The 20,097-nt window shown below is 36.8% G+C and overlaps 1 protein-coding gene across 5 annotated transcripts in view; it reads right to left on the minus strand.

Annotated features, from left to right (window-relative positions):
* Window positions 1–20,097, minus strand: part of RPS6KA6 (ribosomal protein S6 kinase A6) — a 203,782-nt gene that overhangs the window by 175,110 nt on the left and 8,575 nt on the right. For 2 of the 5 annotated variants that reach the window (XM_082377129.1, XM_082377130.1), the window contains exon 2: window positions 16,624–16,689. Coding sequence is in view for 2 of the 5 variants with exons in the window: in XM_082377142.1 (XP_082233268.1) it covers window positions 11,494–11,511 (18 nt within the window). In the remaining 3 variants the exon portion in view is untranslated. Of the gene's footprint in view, window positions 1–11,493; window positions 11,536–14,076; window positions 14,172–16,623; window positions 16,769–20,097 lie in introns of those variants that run through there. The other 3 variants (XM_082377142.1, XM_082377133.1, XM_082377134.1) reach the window with 3 other exon arrangements.

Below are 20,097 nucleotides of genomic sequence, written 5' to 3' on the forward strand. Positions count from 1 at the left end.
CTCTACGATGTGTCCTTCTAGAACTCATTGTGCCTCAAAATGGATACTATCTATAAGTGTGTTCCCCCTGGAGTACAGCCTGAAAAAAAACATGTGACTGGGATGGAGAACAGTGGTGGAGCTGGAAAACACACCAATTCAATGAATGGGAAGGGAGAGGAGATGGAGTGGGGGAAGAAGTTTCCAGAATAGGTGATCTTACCTTAACGCTTACTCTCTGGGGATGCAGAAAGTTTTATGCTTGCTGTAACAATAATAATAATAATAATTCAACTCTTTAGGTCAACTCTCTCTCTTGGACAAGGGGAAGAGAAGGCAGGAGAAAAATTGAATGAGACTTCGCCCTCTATAAAGCCTGGGTTTTACATATTCCTCAGGCACGGAAGGAGAAAATAGGCTGAATTATTCCCTTTTCATCTATTTTCTCCTGGGATCTTCACTTACTCTTTCTCACTTAAATTCCTGGCATTCCCATCTCAGAACTTTCTCTATCCCTGGGCAGTTCCTGGCATAAATATACCCTTCCACCTCAGCTCAGACCTTCTGGGCCTCCAGCCAACTGGCATGTCTCTTCTATCAATAATTAGACTATCCCTAATTATACAGCATTTAGATGTTACAAATATCAGCATGAGTAATTAATTTGGACTGTGAACCTGATCGACAGCATCTACTATGCCATTCACATTCAATATATATTAAGTTACAATAAACCAGTGTATTATTATGTCAATGTAAGTTTGTGTTGAAACTTAAAATAGATAATACCAAGTATTAAGCGTTTGGGGAGATTAAAGTATGTACTAATTGAAAAGATACTTGGCATTTCAGTTTACCTAGTATAGATGTAGGTAAAGTTAATTTGCAGTTTTAAGCACTTGGATTTATGTGGGACAGAGGACAGCTGGAGCCTGACATTGAAATTTTATTTTATTTATTTATAACTTATACTATACGTACTTCTAAAAAGGATTAGAGGCAGCAGCTGACATTGAATTGGAGATGTGCTATCATCAATTACTATTGAAGTATTTAATTCAAATATTTTTAAAAAGATTCTGTATATTTGCACCACTTCAAGTTTTACTTAAATATCCCCAAATAACTAGGTTGAAAAATGTTTGTATCCTTTTTATAGGAGTATTTAGTGATGATGAAGATTACAAAGTGTATTGCTGCAAGAGCAGATCTTTATTCTAAGGAATGGATGGGTGATAGAACATTTTTCTCCATCATACTAATGTGTCCCTATCTCCCTCCTTTTCAGCTCTCTCCAATAACACAATGTGATTTAAAAAAAAAAAAAAGAGTTCACCCCATTAGAGGTAAATATGGCTGCTATATGATATTGTCTTTTTTCTCATTCATCAGCATTATTCTTTGAAAACATTTCTTCACATTTGTTAGAATCAATTACCAAGGCCACCAAATTCATGACTGTTAATGACCCTGGATTGAATTAATAGTTGGCTATAAGCCTTGTAGCTGATATGAAGAAGAAAATGCAAGAAGAAATGAAAAAAATCTAGGCTAGACAATCAGCTAGATGCTTTACACAATTTAAATCCTCAAAATCCTAAAGTAGATAATATCATCCCCATTTTGCAGGTAAAAAAACTAAAGTTCAGAGAGGTTAAGTGCCCACAGCTAGTTAGTGGCATAGTTCACATTGGAATTGAAATCTGAGCCCAAAGGCTGTGCCTTTTCTATCTCTCACCACTCTGGTAAAGGGAGAACATAATGAAGAATGAGGCACAAAAACAGAAACTAATTTTCAACAGAGTGGCTACTCATTCCTTTCCCCACTGTTCTTCTATTTTGACTGAACAATAAAACAAAATAATATAGCTTCTCTATTCAGTTCCAAAATATATTTACAGAGTTGAACTATTTCTAAATAAATTATGTTTATAAAAATGGATGCAGAGTTTTCTTTCCTGGATTTAGAAATAAAGAACAGAAAAATGAATCCTAAGGATTAAACCTTAGAACTGTTATTTCTAAGCATTAAGTGCTATTAGTATTCCAAGCCCCCAAATTTAGCCTGTGTTTATAATCTAATCATTTATACTGACACATAAACTCTTGAGACTCTATTCCAAAGACCAAATTAAGGAAAACATTGTCAGAGTATATTATACATGATTAAACATGAGCTGACATGACTGTAGCATTAATATTTTAGCACCAAAGCACAATCAACTAAAGGTCTTTATTGGCTCTGTACATTGGACGACAGCTTGATGGATCTGAAGAATAACTAGAAGATTTTATAACCAGAACATGCATGTAATAATTAAATATTTTAATATTTAACAACTTTTTGGAAACATAGGTATACCCAACCTTGAAAACAACTATTATGATATCCTATTGCTCTCTCTAGTTACCACCTTTTTTTTTTTTCTTTCATGGTCAAACTTTTCAAATGGTGTACATAAACTTTCTCCTTTTTCTATGTAACCTCCCTATACATAGTACTTCAATTTTTACTTTGCCCCACCTCACTAGGACAACTGCTTCTCAGAGTTCACCACTAACCTCTTTCTTAAAAAATCCACATTCTGAGACTTCCCTTGTGGCACAGTGGTTAAGAATCCGCCTGCCATTGCAGGGGACACGGGTTCAAGCCCTGATCCAGGAAGATCTCACATGCTGCGGAGCAGCTAAGCCCATGAGTCACAACTACTGAGCTCACGTGCCACAACTACTGAAGCCCATGTGCCTAGAGCCCGTGCTCCACAACAAGAGAAGCCACCGCAATGAGAAGCCCATGCACCGCAACGAAAAGTAACCCCTGTTGGCTGCAACTAAAGAAAGCCCATGCACAGCAACGAAGACCCAACACAGCCAAAAATAAATAAATTAATTAATTAATTTAAAAAATCCACATTCTCTCTTCACAGCACATTGTTACCCATCACCTCTATCTTGAAACTCTTTCTTCCTCTGACCTCCATAACAGTATCTATCCTGATTCTTTTCCTTTCTCCCCACATATTTATTCTTTATTTACTTCACTGGTTATTCTTACTTCTACATGTTTCTGTGGACGTAGTTTTTAATGTCCCTGCCATTTTTTCACTCTTTACCTTAGAAATTTCGTTCATTTTCATGGATTCTATCACATCTGTGTTGATGACAGCTAAAGCTAGATCTTTGGGCAATATCCAGTCTCACACATCTTACTAAAAATGTTTATGTGGCTAATAATCATTACTATAGATTCTTCAAGTCCAAAACAGAACTCATCATATTTTCCTCATAAATGTCCCTTTCCTGTCTCCCACCTTCCCTCTCTCTCTCTCTCTCTCATAACATTCTTCCATCTACAATTCATCATCTTACCCATTTTATCACGTCAATCACCAACTCCTATCAAATTCTTCCTTTTCCACTGTTCTTATGCCTTTAGGTCAATTGGACACACCTGCCCAAGCCACAGCTGGAGTGACATACAAAGCTACCACCAGCATTTTGCATTGTGCCTCCAGAATCTCACTAAATCCAAATCCTATGTTTTCACTGTACTACTTACCCTGTTATCCGAAATCACTACACATTGACCACTTCCCTCTGCCAAGCCTCTCCACTAAAATCTTAGTTACAAAGATTGGTATTTTATATTTGACACTTATTCCCTTCCAAGACTCAATTTTTATCTTTGCTCTTCTGATAAGGCTATACAACATATCGAATAGTCCTGCTAGGCAATAAAGATTACTAATGTTTTGACATAGTTAAGAACCCAGAAACTGTAATTCCACTGTCTACCTGCTTTCTTGGGCTACATATCCCTTGGAAACACAATCAGGGGAAAAGTAGACTAATCAAGAGACCATCCTTATGTTACCTGCCCTATCCAGCCTAGATCCCATTATCTATCACTTCAGTATGCCAATGTCCTCACCTTTAATATTCACTGTCCTTATGTAGCATCCACACAGTAAATTCCAAAATATATATCGACCCAAATGTTCACGTCTCTAGCCCTACTGTATTGAACTCATGAATGTAGTTGGAGAAAATTACAAATTGGTCTAATGCAAATTCTTTGTCTCTAATCTCGACTTGCTTTCAATGCCACCCAGTTATCCTCCTATCTCCCTCTCTTTTAGCAGCTATTTCAAATCTTCTCATCTTTCCTACCACCACCACCCCTCTGCCCCGTAGTCTCTTTAGACAATCTCACCTCCTGCTATGTGGAGAAATTAAAAACCATCATATGAGAACCCCTCAAATTTTCTGCCATACTACCTATAAACATACCTGCTCAGCTCTCAGTCTCTCCAGATGATCCACTTCTGCCACATAACATATGTTCTTAATCTTACTGCTTCCTGATATCTCAGGGTTGCCACTCTATCAAGCCCCCCATCCAAAATTCACTCTTTTTCTCTCCTGTATCTTTAACCTTTCCCTTCCTGCTAGTTCCCAACAGCACTGAAACATGCTTAAGTCTCTATTTTTAAAAAAAGCAAGCAAACGAACATGACTCCTTTTAATCTGATGTCCCCTTCTAGTTACTGAAATATTACTGCTTCTGCATAATAGCCAAGTTTCTTTAAAGAGTTGTCTACAATCACTGGTTCAATGTCCACACATCTTATTTACTCTGCAACTTACTATAATCTTGTTTCCACTCCGCTGATCCACTGGAATTTCCACAGTCTACAATGACCAATTTACTGCTAAATCCAATGGTTATATTGACCTCTCTCTCTTACCAAAATGCCTCTTTGCCTTCTGGTTTCTAAGACACTATCTTGTTCTAGTTCTGTGAAAAATGCCAGTGGTAGTTTGATAGGGATTGCATTGAATCTGTAGAATGCTTTGGGTAGTAGAGTCATTTTCGCAATGTTGATTCTTCCAATCCAAGAACATGGTATATCTCTCCATCTATTTGTATCATCTTTAATTTCTTTCATCAGTGTCTTATAATTTTCTGCATACAGGTCTTTTGTCTCCTTAGGTAGGTTTATAACTAGATATTTTATTCTTTTTGTTTCAATGGTAAATGGGAGTGTTTTCTTAATTTCACTTTCAGATTTTTCATCATTAGTGTATAGAAATGCAAGAGATTTCTGTGCATTAATTTTGTATCCTGCTACTTTACCAAATTCATTCATTAGCTCTAGTAGTTTTCTGGTAACATCTTTAGGATTCTCTATATATAGTATCATGTCATCTGCAAACAGTGACAGCTTTATTTCTTCTTTTCTGATTTGGATTCCTTTTATTTCTTTTTCTTCTCTGATTGCTGTGGCTAAAGCTTCCAAAACTATGTTGAATAATAGTGGTGAGAGTGGGCAACCTTGTCTTGTTCCTGATCTTAGTGGAAATGGTTTCAGTTTTTCACCATTGAGGACGATGTTGGCTGTGGGTTTGTCATATATTGCCTTTATTATGCTGAGGAAATTTCCCTCTATGTCTACTTCCTGGAGGGTTTTTATCATAAATGGGTGTTGAATTTTGTCAAAAGCTTTCTGTGCATCTATTGAGATGATCATATAGTTTTTCTCCTTCAACTTGTTAATATGGTGTATCACATTGATTGATTTGCGTATACTGAAGAATCCTTGCATTCCCGGGATAAACCCCACTTGATCATGGTGTATGATCCTTTAATGTGCTGTTGGATTCTGTTTGCTAGTATTTTGTTGAGGATTTTAGCATCTATGTTCATCAGTGATATTGACCTGTAGTTTTGTATGGAAACACAAAAGACCCTGAATAGCCAAAGCAATCTTGAGAACGAAAAATGGAGCCGGAGGCATCAGGCTCCCTGACTTCAGACTATACTACAAAGCTACAGTAATCAAGACAGTATGGTACTGGCACAAAAACAGAAATATAGATCAATGGAACAGGATAGAAAGCCCAGAGATAAACCCACACACATATGGTCACCTTATCTTTGATAAAGGAGGCAAGAATATACAGTGGAGAAGACAGCCTCTTTAATAAGTGGTGCTGGGAAAACTGGACAGCTACATGTAAAAGAATGAAATTAGAACACTCCCTAAAATCATACACAAAAATAAACTCAAAATGGATTAAAGACCTAAATGTAAGGCCAGACACTATCAATCTCTTAGAGGAAAACATAGGCAGAACACTCTATGACATAAGTCACAGCAAGATACTTTTTGACCCACCTCCTAGAGAAATGAAAATAAAAACAAAAATAAACAAATGGGACCTAATGAAACTTAAAAGCTTTTGCACAGCAAAGGAAACCATAAACAAGACCAAAAGACAACCCTCAGAATGGGAGAAAATATTTGCAAATGAAGCAACTGACAAAGGATTAATCTCCAAAATATACAGGTAGCTCATGCAGCTCAATATCAAAAAAACAAACAACCCAATCCAAAAATGGGCAGAAGACCTAAACAGACATTTCTCCAAAGAAGATACACAGATTGCCTACAAACACATGAAAGAATGCTCAACATCATTAATCATTAGAGAATTGCAAATCAAAACTACAATGAGATACCATCTCACACCGGAACAGAATGGCCATCATCAAAAAATCTACAAACAATAAATGCTGGAGAGGGTGTGGAAAAAAGGGAACCCTCTTGCACTCTTGGTGGGAATGTAAATTGACACAGCCAGTATGGAGAACAGTATGGAGGTTCCTTAAAAAACTAAAAATAGAACTACCCTATGACCCAGCAATCCCACTACTGGGCATATACCCTGAGAAAACCATAATTCAAAAACAGTCATGTACCACAATGTTCATTGCAGCTCTATTTACAATAGCCAGGACATGGAAGCAACCTAAGTGTCCATCGACAGCAGAATGGATAAAGAAGATGTGGCACATATATACAATGGAATATTACTCAGCCTTAAAACAAAATGAAATTGAGTTATTTGTAGTGAGGTGGAGGGACCTAGAGTCTGTCATACAGAGTGAAGTAAGTCAGAAAGAGAAAAACAAATACCGTATGCTAACACATATATATGGAATCTAAGGGAAAAAAAAAAAGGTCATGAAGAACCTAGGGGCAAGATGGGAATAAAGACACAGACCTACTAGAGAATGGACTTGAGGATATGGGGAGGGGGAAGGGTAAGCTGTGACAAATGAGAGAGTGGCATGGACATATATACACTACCAGATGTAAAGTAGATAGCTAGTGGGGAGCAGCCGCATAGCACAGGGAGATCAGCTCGGTGCTTTGTGACCACCTAGAGGGGTGGGTTAGGGAGGGTGGGAGGGAGACGCAAGAGGGAAGAGATATGGGGACATATGCATATGTATAACTGATTCACTTTGTTATAAAGCAGAAACTAACACACCATTGTAAAGCAATTATACTCCAATAAAGGTGTTTAAAAAAAAAAAAGACAGTATCTTGCTTTTCCTCCTAGCTACTGCTTCATAGTCTTTTTTGGTGGGAACTCTACTTCCTTCAAAAGTCCCTTAAACATTGGTCTTTTTTAATGTCCTACCCTTAGCCCTTAACTTTTCTCATTTTACACTCTCTTCTCCATGTGATCTTATTCCTGTATGTTAATATATCACAAACTTCATCCTCAATCCAGACTTCCTTTCTAAACTATTAGATTTCTCCACTTGAACTTCTTTCAGGCTACTCCAGTTCAACATAACCAAAACTGAATTTATCAACATCCGTCTCCAACCCCAAAATGTTGGAACGGCTCCTCCCCCTTTGTTTCTATTCTCAGTAAATGGACTCACCAACCAAATGTTTTCCTAACCCAGAAACCTAGATGTCAACCTTGACTCCTCCTTCTTCACTGAACTTCTCACCATTCTCTAGACATGGTCAGCCCTTTCTCTAAACATTCTCTAGACTCTGCTTTTTCAAATAGTGCTCCTGTGCCTAAAATGCTCTCCTTTCTTTCTTTTTTCTTAGGACATTTCCTACTTATCTCACTCAGTTTGACTCTTGCAGATTTTGTATTAAGTATCCCTCCAAGACTTCACTCCTCTAGGTTTCCATTTCCAACTATTCACAACTCTGCTGTGATAATTACCCCATTATTTCATTCACTTCTCTGTATCCCCCATAAGACTGTAAGTAATGTGAAGTTAGAGGCTGTGCTTTGGTCATATTTGTATCCATGCATTTCATACAGTACATTGGCACTTAAAAAATTATTGAATAATTTTTTAAAAAAATCTTAACAAAATGGAGAGGGCCGACAAATGAAAACTAGAGAAAAATGTCAAAGATGTTTTGGTAAGGAAATATAAAAATGTCCAATCTATAGAAAATAGATGTATTTTTTTCTCAACATAAACACTGTTTAATCACTTTTTATCTAATTATAAAAAATATAGTGTTCATTGTAGGATTATCAGAAAATACAGAAAATTTTTAAAAAGAAAATAATCTCCTACAGTGGTATCATTATTCTGTTTTTATTATTTTAAAATATTTTTATAACAGGGACTTCCCTGGTGGTCCAGTGGTTAAGACTCCGTACTTCCATTGCAGGGGGCACGGGTTCCATCCCTGGTGGGGGAATTAAGATCCTGCATGCTGCACGGTGTGGCAAATATATATATATATATATTTTACAACAAAAAGCTATAAAGAATATTACAGCAAATTCCTGTGTGTTCATGATTATTATCCCTCAAGAACTCAGAGACTCCCCAACCTTCCTCACATAGTTTTCATTCCCATGATTTTTTTTGACTTAATGCTCAAAAACATTTTTGGGTCAACCAAGATCTGTTCTGCTTTAAAATTAAGTTGTTTTTTCCCTTTGCAAACTATTTCATAGTCATAGAAGACAAGTGGTCAGCATCTCCCTTTTCCCTACATAACCCCCCCTACATTTTCTTGTATACAGCAACTACATTATCCCTTATTATTGTCTTCTTTGGACAGGGTAGCCTTAATTGTGTTAGGGCTGAGTCTCCATCTTGCTGATTATTTCAGGAGAGTCCCTCCAGTTTTTCCAAGTCTTAAACCAAATAGAATGTTATTTCCAAAAAGCAAATAAACTAAAGACTCATTTATAGTAATAAAAGATATCCAGCTTAGAGGATGAGAACCTGCATTTTAACAAAACAACAGGAATGCCTTTGTCTTTTCCAATCCTCTATTCAGAACTACACAAAGGCAATGTCTTTTTTTTTCTTATTAATTCCAGTCTGCAAATGAGAGTGTGTAGGGGTTACAAAACACTAACGAATTACTCATGGTATACAACTTCTAGCTCTTTATCAATGCCACTCTTCTTTACAGCCAGATTCCACATGAAGGCAATATTAATACTATGGAATTTCTGCAAGCTGATTATTCCCCTACAGGTGGCTTTTCACAAAGAAGTCTGTTAACCAACCTCAAAATTTTGACAAAATTGTTTCCAATTAATTGATATTATACTCTACTCTTTCTCAAGACTTTTCTCCTCAGCTTTATACTCTATGCCCACAAGGAAGAACAATGTCCTAGCCTCTTGTGAGTCAGGCTGGTTTTATATTTTTCCTCGTTCTCTGTCAACCTTAAAAGAAAAGGACCAGAAAGGTGAGGAGATGGCCTGTGATTACTAAACGTCTTCTTTCACTACCATGGCCATCATCTGCTCAACAAAGGCTGAAAAAAATAGATGCCATAGAGAGAAGACAGTATATTAGACTGGCTAGTATGCTCAGCTAAGCTATAAAAGAGAGAAGCTTCTTTGGCCTTGTGCTTATGTCTTCTTTCTCTACCTCTCCTCTTCTAGCCCCTGCCCATACAATGCCTAGGCCCCCATTGTCTTTATATTATCACCTCGACTGTGCAGGTTCCCCACCCAAACCTGTTTGGCTGGAGTAGCCATTTATGCTCTGGCTATTTCTCCTCCTGTTTCTCACTAGCAACCCTCACCTATTATTGTGTTCTTTTCTCTCAAGGATTTGCTAGGTAATTGAAACTGATCTGAGAAAATAACCCATATTAAGATAATAGATGATAAAAGCCTAATGAGTTTCCGCTTTGAGGTAGCAAGTTAGGACTGTGATAAGAGCCTTCCACATCTTCTTAACCCCAAAGTGCAATACTTTCAGGCACTATGGAAGACTTTTGAGAGATTTCGGCCTTCTCTAGTACTCCTTAAATCATCCTGCAGAGGCCAACCAGAATCTCTTGAGCTTCTTTGCAGATTGATAGCAGCCACATAGTTTCCTTTTTCTCTCCTTTTATTCTTACCTATCAAACCTTATTACCTATCACATACAATCAGTGAAAGTAAAGAACCTCTATAGTTTATCAAATATTGCCTGCGGCATCTCCTCCTTTCTTTCCCTTCTTAACATTGTGATTCTCCCTGTTTGGCAAGTGGTTAAGTGCCTGGACAAAGACACCTATGTTATTAATTATGGATATGCTCAAGAGGCCTCTGCATTTGGCTTTTTATTTTTCTTAATAAACTGAAAGAATAAGTAAACCAGTAAAAGGGTCACGTTGGTTAGCACTTAGGGGCAAATGGATACTCTGGGTTCAGTGCCCCTTTCAATCCCACATTCCTGGTAATACCCAATTAGTGCCTGTGCATTGCAAGGAGAGGCCAAATGGGGACGTGCCTAGTCAGGCCTCTGTACAGCCCTTGCAGAGACCCATTCACTGCTACACTAATCAAATCATTCGGCTACACTCTGTGACTTACTTACATATATGCTAGGGATGGCATTTTAAAATGTTAATACCATGGATGAATCCAAACCCATTTGAGAACTGCTCATATGCTCAATTGAAAGCACTAAAGTTCAAAGTTTGCTTAATTATTTCCCATAAACACAATTCTGAAAGCTCTTTTTGTTTATTTCAAGTCAAGAAAATCCATTTTCTCCCTGATGGTTATTAACTCAAATGGTGGATGGGAAAGTTTTTTTTTTAATTTTAATTTTTTATTACCTCACCTCAGATTTTTCTAGCTTAAGCTGTGTTTTATATAACACCTATCATAGAAATTCTAAAATGAAAAGTCATACAAATCATCCAAACAGGGTTTTTTAAGGAAAAATACTTGGCAGCATTAAGCACAACAATTTCTCCTTAGTATTGAGTTAAGTGGGCTTATTTTATAGTCTGTCATCCATTGCGTTTAAAATTACTTCTGTTCTTATACTTGCCATGAATCACTATTAGCTCTCCAGCTCCCTTTCTATCTCTAGGTCTCTTTTCTCCCTCATACTCATACCTACACATTCATTTACAGTCCACATTGTCAAAGACTAAATGATCATTCTTTGCAGCTGCTGTAACCAATGCCACTTGTTTTTTCTGAGTCATTGGAGTCAACTAGTAGAACCCTTCCTGCCCATCTGCCTAATTACTGACCAAGCACTGCATCAGAAATTGCAATTGATAATCACACAGAAGAAGCAGGAGGTATTAATCCTCTTGGGAGAGGGTGAACAAATAGGCAAAGATGATGAAGCATATTTCCCTTGCATTTCAGCTGATATTTGTATTTAAATGAGCAGCTTTTTAAAGGCTAGTCATGGACTTTTACCTGAGATCTGGAGTGCATTTTGCAGCAGCATTTCTCAGCATCCTGAAAAAGGAATGATGTATTGCTGCAGTAAAAATGAAAATGCTAATGCACACATGAGTAACGTTTTTCTCCTCTGAACGGTATATACTAACTCAGGCTATGTGGAATCATTTACTGATGCATGCACTGATTGAAATCCAAATATTCTTTAAAATTAATAACCTGTTCAACATTCCTGGGGAAGATTATGGCCATGAAGGCAAATATTATTGTCTCCCTTGAAGAAATATTTCCACAATAGGTAAACTCTCTTAGATTTGCAATCAAAATTAGAAATCTGGTGTAAGCTCTGATTTGACAAATACTTTACAAACCATACAAATTGCCTGTCTCAAACTTTTATCCCAATAAGTTCAGTGCATACACAAACAGTATTCCAAGAGTTTCTCTATTTGGGTAATGGATGAGTTTCAAGCTTTCCTTTTAGTTGGAGGCTTTGGATATCCAATCTGGCAGACTGCTGTGGTCTTAGAAGGAATAGTCATTTGGGGGGGGGGGTAGATATAATGTTTAATTGATTTCTAGATTTTACTTATTGTTTCTATGAGTATAGTCCTCGGCTGAATTAGAGTAGACTGAAGTGAGAAGCAGAGAGCCACCAGAGGAAATACTAGATTGAAAATAGGGATGCCTGGTTCATTGACAACCCCCAACTCCTACCTCTTTTCCTCTACTTACAGAGTAATAGAAGAAAATCACTTAACTGCACTGTTCCTGCTACTTCAAACTCTATCAGCTGGCAAAAGAAGAAAGTGTTCCACGTCTTAATTACACACTTTTTAAAAAGTCCAATCTGCATTATGTGTTCAATAAATACTTGTTGACAAGAGTGTCAATTCTCAAAGGAAATCGCAGGCTCCAAACTAAATCCTTACACTGTCATTTTTGCCCCTCTAGCTTTGTCTTCTCAGATTACAAATGAAGTCTACCCTCTAGAGCTGCAGGAAAAAAAGAAAATCAAATGGCTCATACTTGTGGAACAGCAATAACAAAAGGACCTAAGGATAAAGCAGTCCACAAACCAGAATCCCTTAATTCTGAATGTACCTAAAAGCACAGTTTACAGTAACCAGATATGAAGGTATAGAGAGAGGTAAACAAAGCGGTTCATTATTCATCACTTAAGGCAGTCATATAAAGGGATGCATTTTCATTAACAGTGGGTTGAATCATTAGAAAACCTGAGCTACTCAATCCATATTCAGTGCTTGCTCTGCTCTGCTAAGTGAATACTGTAGGGGTGGGTAGATTGCTGTTAAATAAGATTCCAATTAAGAGTTTATTTTTCTTGTGAGCCCAAACTAGGAGCTCAAAACTTCAGAGGTACTTAATTTTGATTAAGTTTTTAGCAGTATAAAGTTTTGAGTTGAGCCCAAAGATTTCAGATGTCTTAAAAATCCAATAGCTTTCTAACAATAACTTTGAAGCTGTTAGTTCTTCTTCCCCTGCTCACTCTCCTCCCTAATGGTGTTACCCCATGATATGCCAGCACCATTGCTTTCCGCCCACCCCATTCTCCGTCTTTTAGTTTTCATATCTCCCTCCCCCTGCTGGATTTTCAAATTTAATATCTCCTCATTCAAAGCAATGATTGAAAAGTTTCTTTGCAATCTGGTCTGTAGTCCTTGAATTCTGACAGCTTTGAGATGCTTCATTTCCTTTTTATTCTCTTCTTGAATAATCATTTTCCCCCTCCTTTCTTCCAGAAAAAAAATTGTTTGGGGGAGGAGGGGTAAATAGGGAGGAAGCATCTATATTTTATTTCCTTCCCTCTATTCTTGGTAAACTATATATATATATATGTGTATATATATATATATATATATATATATATATATTTTTTTTTTTTTTTTTTTTAGAAATCTCTAACTCTCCTGGCAATAAATGTCTATCTCTATTTCCCTACTGACCATCATTCTCTTCTTTGTTTTTGGAATTCTCATTATTCATCTTTACTTTTTCTGCAATAATCTCTCCTATCTCTTATTAAGTTTTTTTTCAACTCTTGAAACCCTCTTATCATTTTAATCCATTTTATTATTTGTAATTTCAAGCTTTGATGGTTTACCACTCAGGAGTTTCATGACTCGTTTGCTGATACTTAATCTAGGCAAAATCATTTGGTTGAAATGAGAACTAATTTTTAAAAAGAAAATAGAGATGATCTTTTAAAATATTTTAAAATATTTTTTTTCAGGATACGTTTTGAATGAATCCCTCGTTAGGAAGAGAATGATAAAGGTTTCTGGAGATATTATCTTAGTCATCATTTACAGAGGGATGTTATACCATCCACTTTGCATCATCAGTCACAATCCCTTATGGAGAAGAACAGCAGCTTGGGTAGAACAGAATGAGTCAATATGCCCTTTCTTATTCCCCTATGGCTTTTTCCGTCTGCTTTCTCTTTATTAGTGGGATTCTTAGTCATTAATAATAATAACAATCCTCTCAAAATATAACATCTTATAGTCCAATCAGTCTAGGTCAACTGTCCCCAACAATTAGATAATGATCTACTAGTAGATCTCAAGGCCTTACCTGGGTGGTCTCCAAGCCATGTAGATCAAGGGTTGAAAGGTTGATATGTAGATCAGCTTCTCCAATCACATGTTCCTCTCTAAGATTTACAGAGAAGCCTAGTGGAGGGAGGTTGCATGCAACAATCTGGTTCAGGAGGTAACTAATCCTTTAAATTAGCAACTCATATTTCCCTGCATGTCTGCAACCATCACAAACTTCAGTTAAATACAAGTGGCTCCTCATCAAGAAATGGTTGCCATTTTATTTCTTTTAAGATGATTTTACAATCCCGAAAGAGAGAAAATAAAATTAGTATGGTGAAGGCTCATTCCTGGAGGTCTTGATTACTATGACCAAAATAAGAAGAGGCAGAGCAAAAGTGAAAGATTGCTTTCACCAAAAGTCAGTCTCAAATTGTGGACAGTGGAATGACTGTTACTACCCAGTGATTAGGCACTATAAAAGATTTCAAGAGACCCAGTACAACAGTCTCAGAGGGGGTTGGGAAATACTGGGTGATTGTTTGAAATACAAGTCAACTAATCACCCAGTCACATTTCCCAGGACATTAAATAGACAAGTGGGATGGAATTATGCTATTCTTATTAAGCCACTTGACTGGAAACTGATAACACAAAGGATAGGCCAGCAATGGATCCCTACAGCTCCCCTCCACCCCTTCCCTTGCATCCTCATTCAGAACAGGAAAGTAGGTAAAATGAACAAAATATTGTAGATTGGCAGCAAGCCATAGTGGAAGAAACATGCTATCTACAGCTAAAATCGATGCCTTTAAACAGGAAGTTGCAGAAGAATGGAAACTTAACCAAATAGTAAATGAAGGCGTCCCTGCAGCTGATGAATCAGAAGATGAAGCTATTGCTTGGAATGATGAAAGAAGACACAAAAAGATCAACTGGTGCCTGTGGAAGAAGAGTCTATAACTGTTTGACGTAATAGAAAACTATCTTAATGTTATCATGAGATTATTTAAAAATATTAAAGCTTCATTGGACAGAATTCCAGGGATGTTCTCCTCCAAAAGTTACATATCATCAAATCTGTCAAATATTAAAAATATTCCAAAGCAAGTACAGTGAATTTATTTTAAACTCTAGTCATTCACTGTTAAGTATGTACTTAAAGGTTATGCGACTAAAGAGGAAAGAATAGCCTAGTTTAAAGGCCACAAATAGAAAGCTGTGTCTCACGGGGAGGGGGAAGGGAAATCTGGGATGAAGTAAGAGAGTAGCATTAACATATATACACTACCAAATGTAAAATAGATAGCTAGTGGGAAGCAGCTGCAGAGCACAGGGAGATCAGCTTGGTGCTTTGTGACCACCTAGAGGGGTGGGATAGGGAGGGTGGGAGGGAGACGCAAGAGGGAGGAGATATGGGGATATATGTATATGTATAGCTGATTCACTTTGTTATAAAGCAGAAACTAACACACCATTGTAAAGCAATTATACTCCAATAAAGATGTTAATAAATAATAATAATAATAAATTAAAAAAAAAAGAAAGCTGTGTCTCATAATAGTAGAGATTATGGATGTCACAGCACTGTATACAAGAAGTGTTAATGAATTACCTCGATTAACTTTTTGATGAAAATTGGAATTTTACATAAGCTCCAGCCTCAAAGAGCAGGAGCTGAGCTGGACAGAAGGGGAAGACAAGTCACCTGTTTAGAAAAGTATTCACATGCTAAGTTCAATAAGAATTTCTAGAAGAACCACAATAAAAGCTATACTGATTACAACTGCTCCAAGTTGAATATTAGGAGGTTGGACACTCAGTTATAAGATTTTGGAATTTTAGGCAAGCATTTAGGAAACAACAAAATATTATAGCACTGAAGCAACATGCTTTAAACAAAATGGGAAATTATTTAATGGATAATTATTCAAATGTTACCCACTAGACTATCTGGACAAAATTTGCTATCCACACCCATTAGCCATCTGAAAGTACTAGGTTCTGAACTGTTGCAGAATTTTTAATACAAGATGCTCATGCCAATACCCAGAGCTATTGCAAAATGTTTCTAGGTAATATTGTAAAAACCAGCACTAGACAGCACTGCTTTAAATTCCACCATGTGGACATTTACCATCTACCAAATAATTCTAGAAAATACCCACTCAAACTGTGACAAGAATAATATGAATGGTGAACAAGGCTGATTTTAAAGTAGCCAAATAGACGCCTGCCTATCTGGCATGATTTACGAGACATTGGGAAAGGCATATGCCCCAAATTACCTCTTTAACTAATGGTTGAAATTCCATCCTTATGGATTCACTAATGTAAGGTTTTCAAAGCTGGTAGATTTCAGCATGTCCTTTATCCCCAAATTGAAATCTAATTATTCCACAAGAAGGCCAAACACTGATCTTTTTATAATTATCAGTTGTTAACACCATAGTACTTTAACAGTTGAATTCACAAATGTGACTACTAGTTGAGAGTACTACACTCTATGGTGGAAAGGGCCTTTAGGGCAAGATTGCAGCAGAAGATATTAAAATAAAGGAAGGAGGAAGAAAACTTCACTTACTTGATTTGTTATTGGGCCAAAAGTTGGTCCTGTGTACAGACCTTGATAATAGGTGATGCAAAATTCCTGTAAAGGCAGAATAAGAGTAAAATTATGGGCATGGATATAGGGCTTAGCAATGTAAATAAAGGAATGACACTTATTCCATAGAGAGAAAGGAATGTGGAAATGCTAGAGAGTGAAAAGATAGAGATTTGAGGTGAAGAGAAGAAAAAGGACTCATTTATACGAACATCTACCTGGCAAGGTCAACGTAAGGACTACTGAAAGAGAAAGTGAGTTTGGAGTTTAGGACTTACGGATACTTACTAGTAATCATTTGGAAATGGGATAGAGGTTTATAAAGAATCTCAGCTTTTTTTGGTGACACTTGACTGCCGGCTTATAAGAATGGACAAAACAGACAGAAGTCTCAGACTACTAATGACAAAATATCATGTCTCAACTGAAAGCTGCAATTGAACCATAGGCTTTTCACATGGAGACAAAGGAGAGGAATAATAAATATTGAAAATTTAACTTGCCCCCAAACTGTCACACTTGAAATAAACCTTTTAGGGCAAGTATGATTATAATCTATATAATAGTATTGAGGAAATGACTAGCTCTACACCACTAAAATAAGAGTGGGTGATGGTGTATTTGTTCCTTAATTATACTACAACAACCTAAGAGCAAAATCCACCTTGAAAACTGAGTTTCATTATTCTGATTTATATTGGCTTAGGCAATATTTTAAATGTAAAGCTACATCTAATTATCTTTTTTTAAAAGTTATTATTTAATTTACTTTTGGCTGCGTTGGGTCTTCATTGCTGTGCGCGGCTTTCTCTAGTTGTGGTGAGCGGGGGCTACTCTTTGTTGCAGTGCACGGGCTTCTCACTGCAGCGGCTTCTCTTGTTGCAGAACACGGACTCTAGGTGCGTGGGCTTCAGTAGTTGTGGCACGCAGACTCAGTAGTTGTGGCTCGTGGGCTCTAGAGCTCAGGCTCAGTAGTTGTGGCACACAGGCTTAGTTGCTCCGCGGCATGTGGGATCTTCCCAGACCAGGGCTCGAACCCGTGTCCCCTGCATTGACAGGTGGATTCTTAGCCACTGCGCCACCAGGGAAGCCCATACACCTAATTAATCTTAAGGCTAAAAACAGATAGCTTGGTTAGTGACACTGAAGGGTTTGGTGATTTAGGATGATGGTCATTGAAAATAACATTCAGATCAAATTCTTCAGAGATTTATAAAAATACTATACATCCTTTAGAAAAACTAAAAGATGCCATTTTGTTTTAAAAAGGAAGCGTGATTGAGGCACACATTTAACTTACAAATATATGTGGCGATTCTTAAATTATATTGACCAAAATAAAAGTAATGGTCCCAAGATTCACCAGCAAATTAAGAGAGACTGACACGTGAAAAATATAGGGTTGATTTTAAAGCAAGAGACAAGACCTCACCACATTTGGTTCACCAATAATTATCTCTCAAATAAAGCTGATAAAAGAGTTCTATGGCTATTTCTCATCATCATCATGAAATGCATTGGGGAGGAACTATAACAACAAACCAATAAAGTCTGGCCAAGAGACAAAGAATTTGGCCATTAAGCAAACCCTCTGACATAGTTCACTTGTTCACTTGTACAATATTCAGATGTAGCTATTATGCTTACTATCTAAACTTTATATAGTACTTTCACAGTTTACAAAGACTTTCACAAACATCATCTCTGTTAGTCATTACAACCAATCATTTAAGCTTGGTTTCCCATTGACTAAGTAGCTTGTGCAAGGTCACAGCAACAGAGCCAGAACATAAAATCTGACCTTCAGATTCCAAGTCTCTCTCATGCTGCTTTTCCACAGTTGTCTCTCAATAGGTATATATTTAAAAACTTACATAAAAATAATAATTAAGAATGTAGCTTTGGTAAATGGGGAGAGAAATTTCCAGGCATCAGTTTGTAACTAGACGGTTGATAAATCCTGGTTATAGATCATGTCCCCGTGCAATCTACAAGGTGGCATTTATAGAGACTATTTCAAGTTATCAGGATATTTATATCCCAAAAGCAAATTACTGTAAGAATATTGGGCAACTGATTTCATGTTATGAAGAATTTACACCAGATTAGCAAGAAACAAAGAGTATCTCTTAGGAGATGGTTTCTTCCTGGGTGCTTGTATTTGGGTCCAGGTAGAGCTAAATTCTTCCAGTCTCATCATTAACAATTCAAGAGGACGAGGGGCTCCAATAACAATTCTGCCTTTTATTAATTTGTGACCTTGGATGAGTGACTTAACATATGTAAGCTTTACTTCTTTCAACTGTGAAATGGGGATTGTAATGGAGATGAATAGCTATAGCTTATATGAAAATACCTTGCATGAAATATGTCATTTTTATAAAATTAATTCTTAGTTTATTAATTAATTAATTAATTTTATAAAATTAATTCTTAGTCTGTGGATCAGAGAAGAGACACTCCCTTGTGCATAAACAGGAGGTAAGAGGGGCAGAACTAAGGCACTCCCTCTCCTTGTGAACATAGTGGCAGTAAGTATAGCTGATCTTAAAATAACATGAAGCATTGGACCCTTATACAAGGGTCTCAGCTATTAAGAACCCATGCATAAATCACCAGGAAGCCAGTAGGAAGGAATATCAATCAGGAAACGATTTATGTACTTGTCTTTCATTAGTTCTTGTTTTCCAAAACCAGTCACATAAGCTAGGTTTGCTCTCATAAGACTTTGGGATCCAAATTTTAGAAAAAATTCACTTCACTACCTAGTTGTCTGAAGTTTTAGTTAGTTTGTTTACCATCATATAAATCTTTCCAGTTCCCTCTGTATACACATGGAAAATGCCTACAAAACAATAAATTCCTATTTCTAACATGAGTGACAGTGTCATAAAATTTCAGTACTGGAAAGAAACCAAAATCCCATCCTTCTCAATACTATGAAGTTATTTGTACTCTCCATAGCCTAAAAACTCTTCACAAACATAACAGTTGTAGAAATTTGTCCATACATCTTTATAACAAAGCTAATTCTGTGGTGGAGTACATTTGACAGAGTTAAAGCTCAGGCAAACTGTTATAATAAGCTTCGATAGGATGTGTGAAATGGAGATAACTGTAGAAGCCCTAATGACTCCAGAGAATTATACCTTACTCAGCTGGAACTACTAAAAGCAGAAGATCTATGGCAAAATTTAATTCACCAAATTAGAAGCTGGTCAAGAAAATGCCTCTGGGATTTTATCAGCTTAAAATGGCCTAAAGAACATACTCTCTTCAACAGTCAAGTATTGCTTAGAAATTTGCTATAGCAATTGCTCTGATTCACAACAAGTAACCTACGTGAAGTAGCCTACACAGTATGGTATACTTCCCTGCATTTTTTTATTCTGCACATATTACATGATCCTCAAGGAAAAAATGTATGTAGATAGAACACATCATCTAATCACA

The sequence above is a fragment of the Balaenoptera borealis genome (assembly GCF_965194805.1).
Source record: "Balaenoptera borealis genome assembly, chromosome: X".
Lineage (NCBI taxonomy): Eukaryota > Metazoa > Chordata > Mammalia > Artiodactyla > Balaenopteridae > Balaenoptera > Balaenoptera borealis.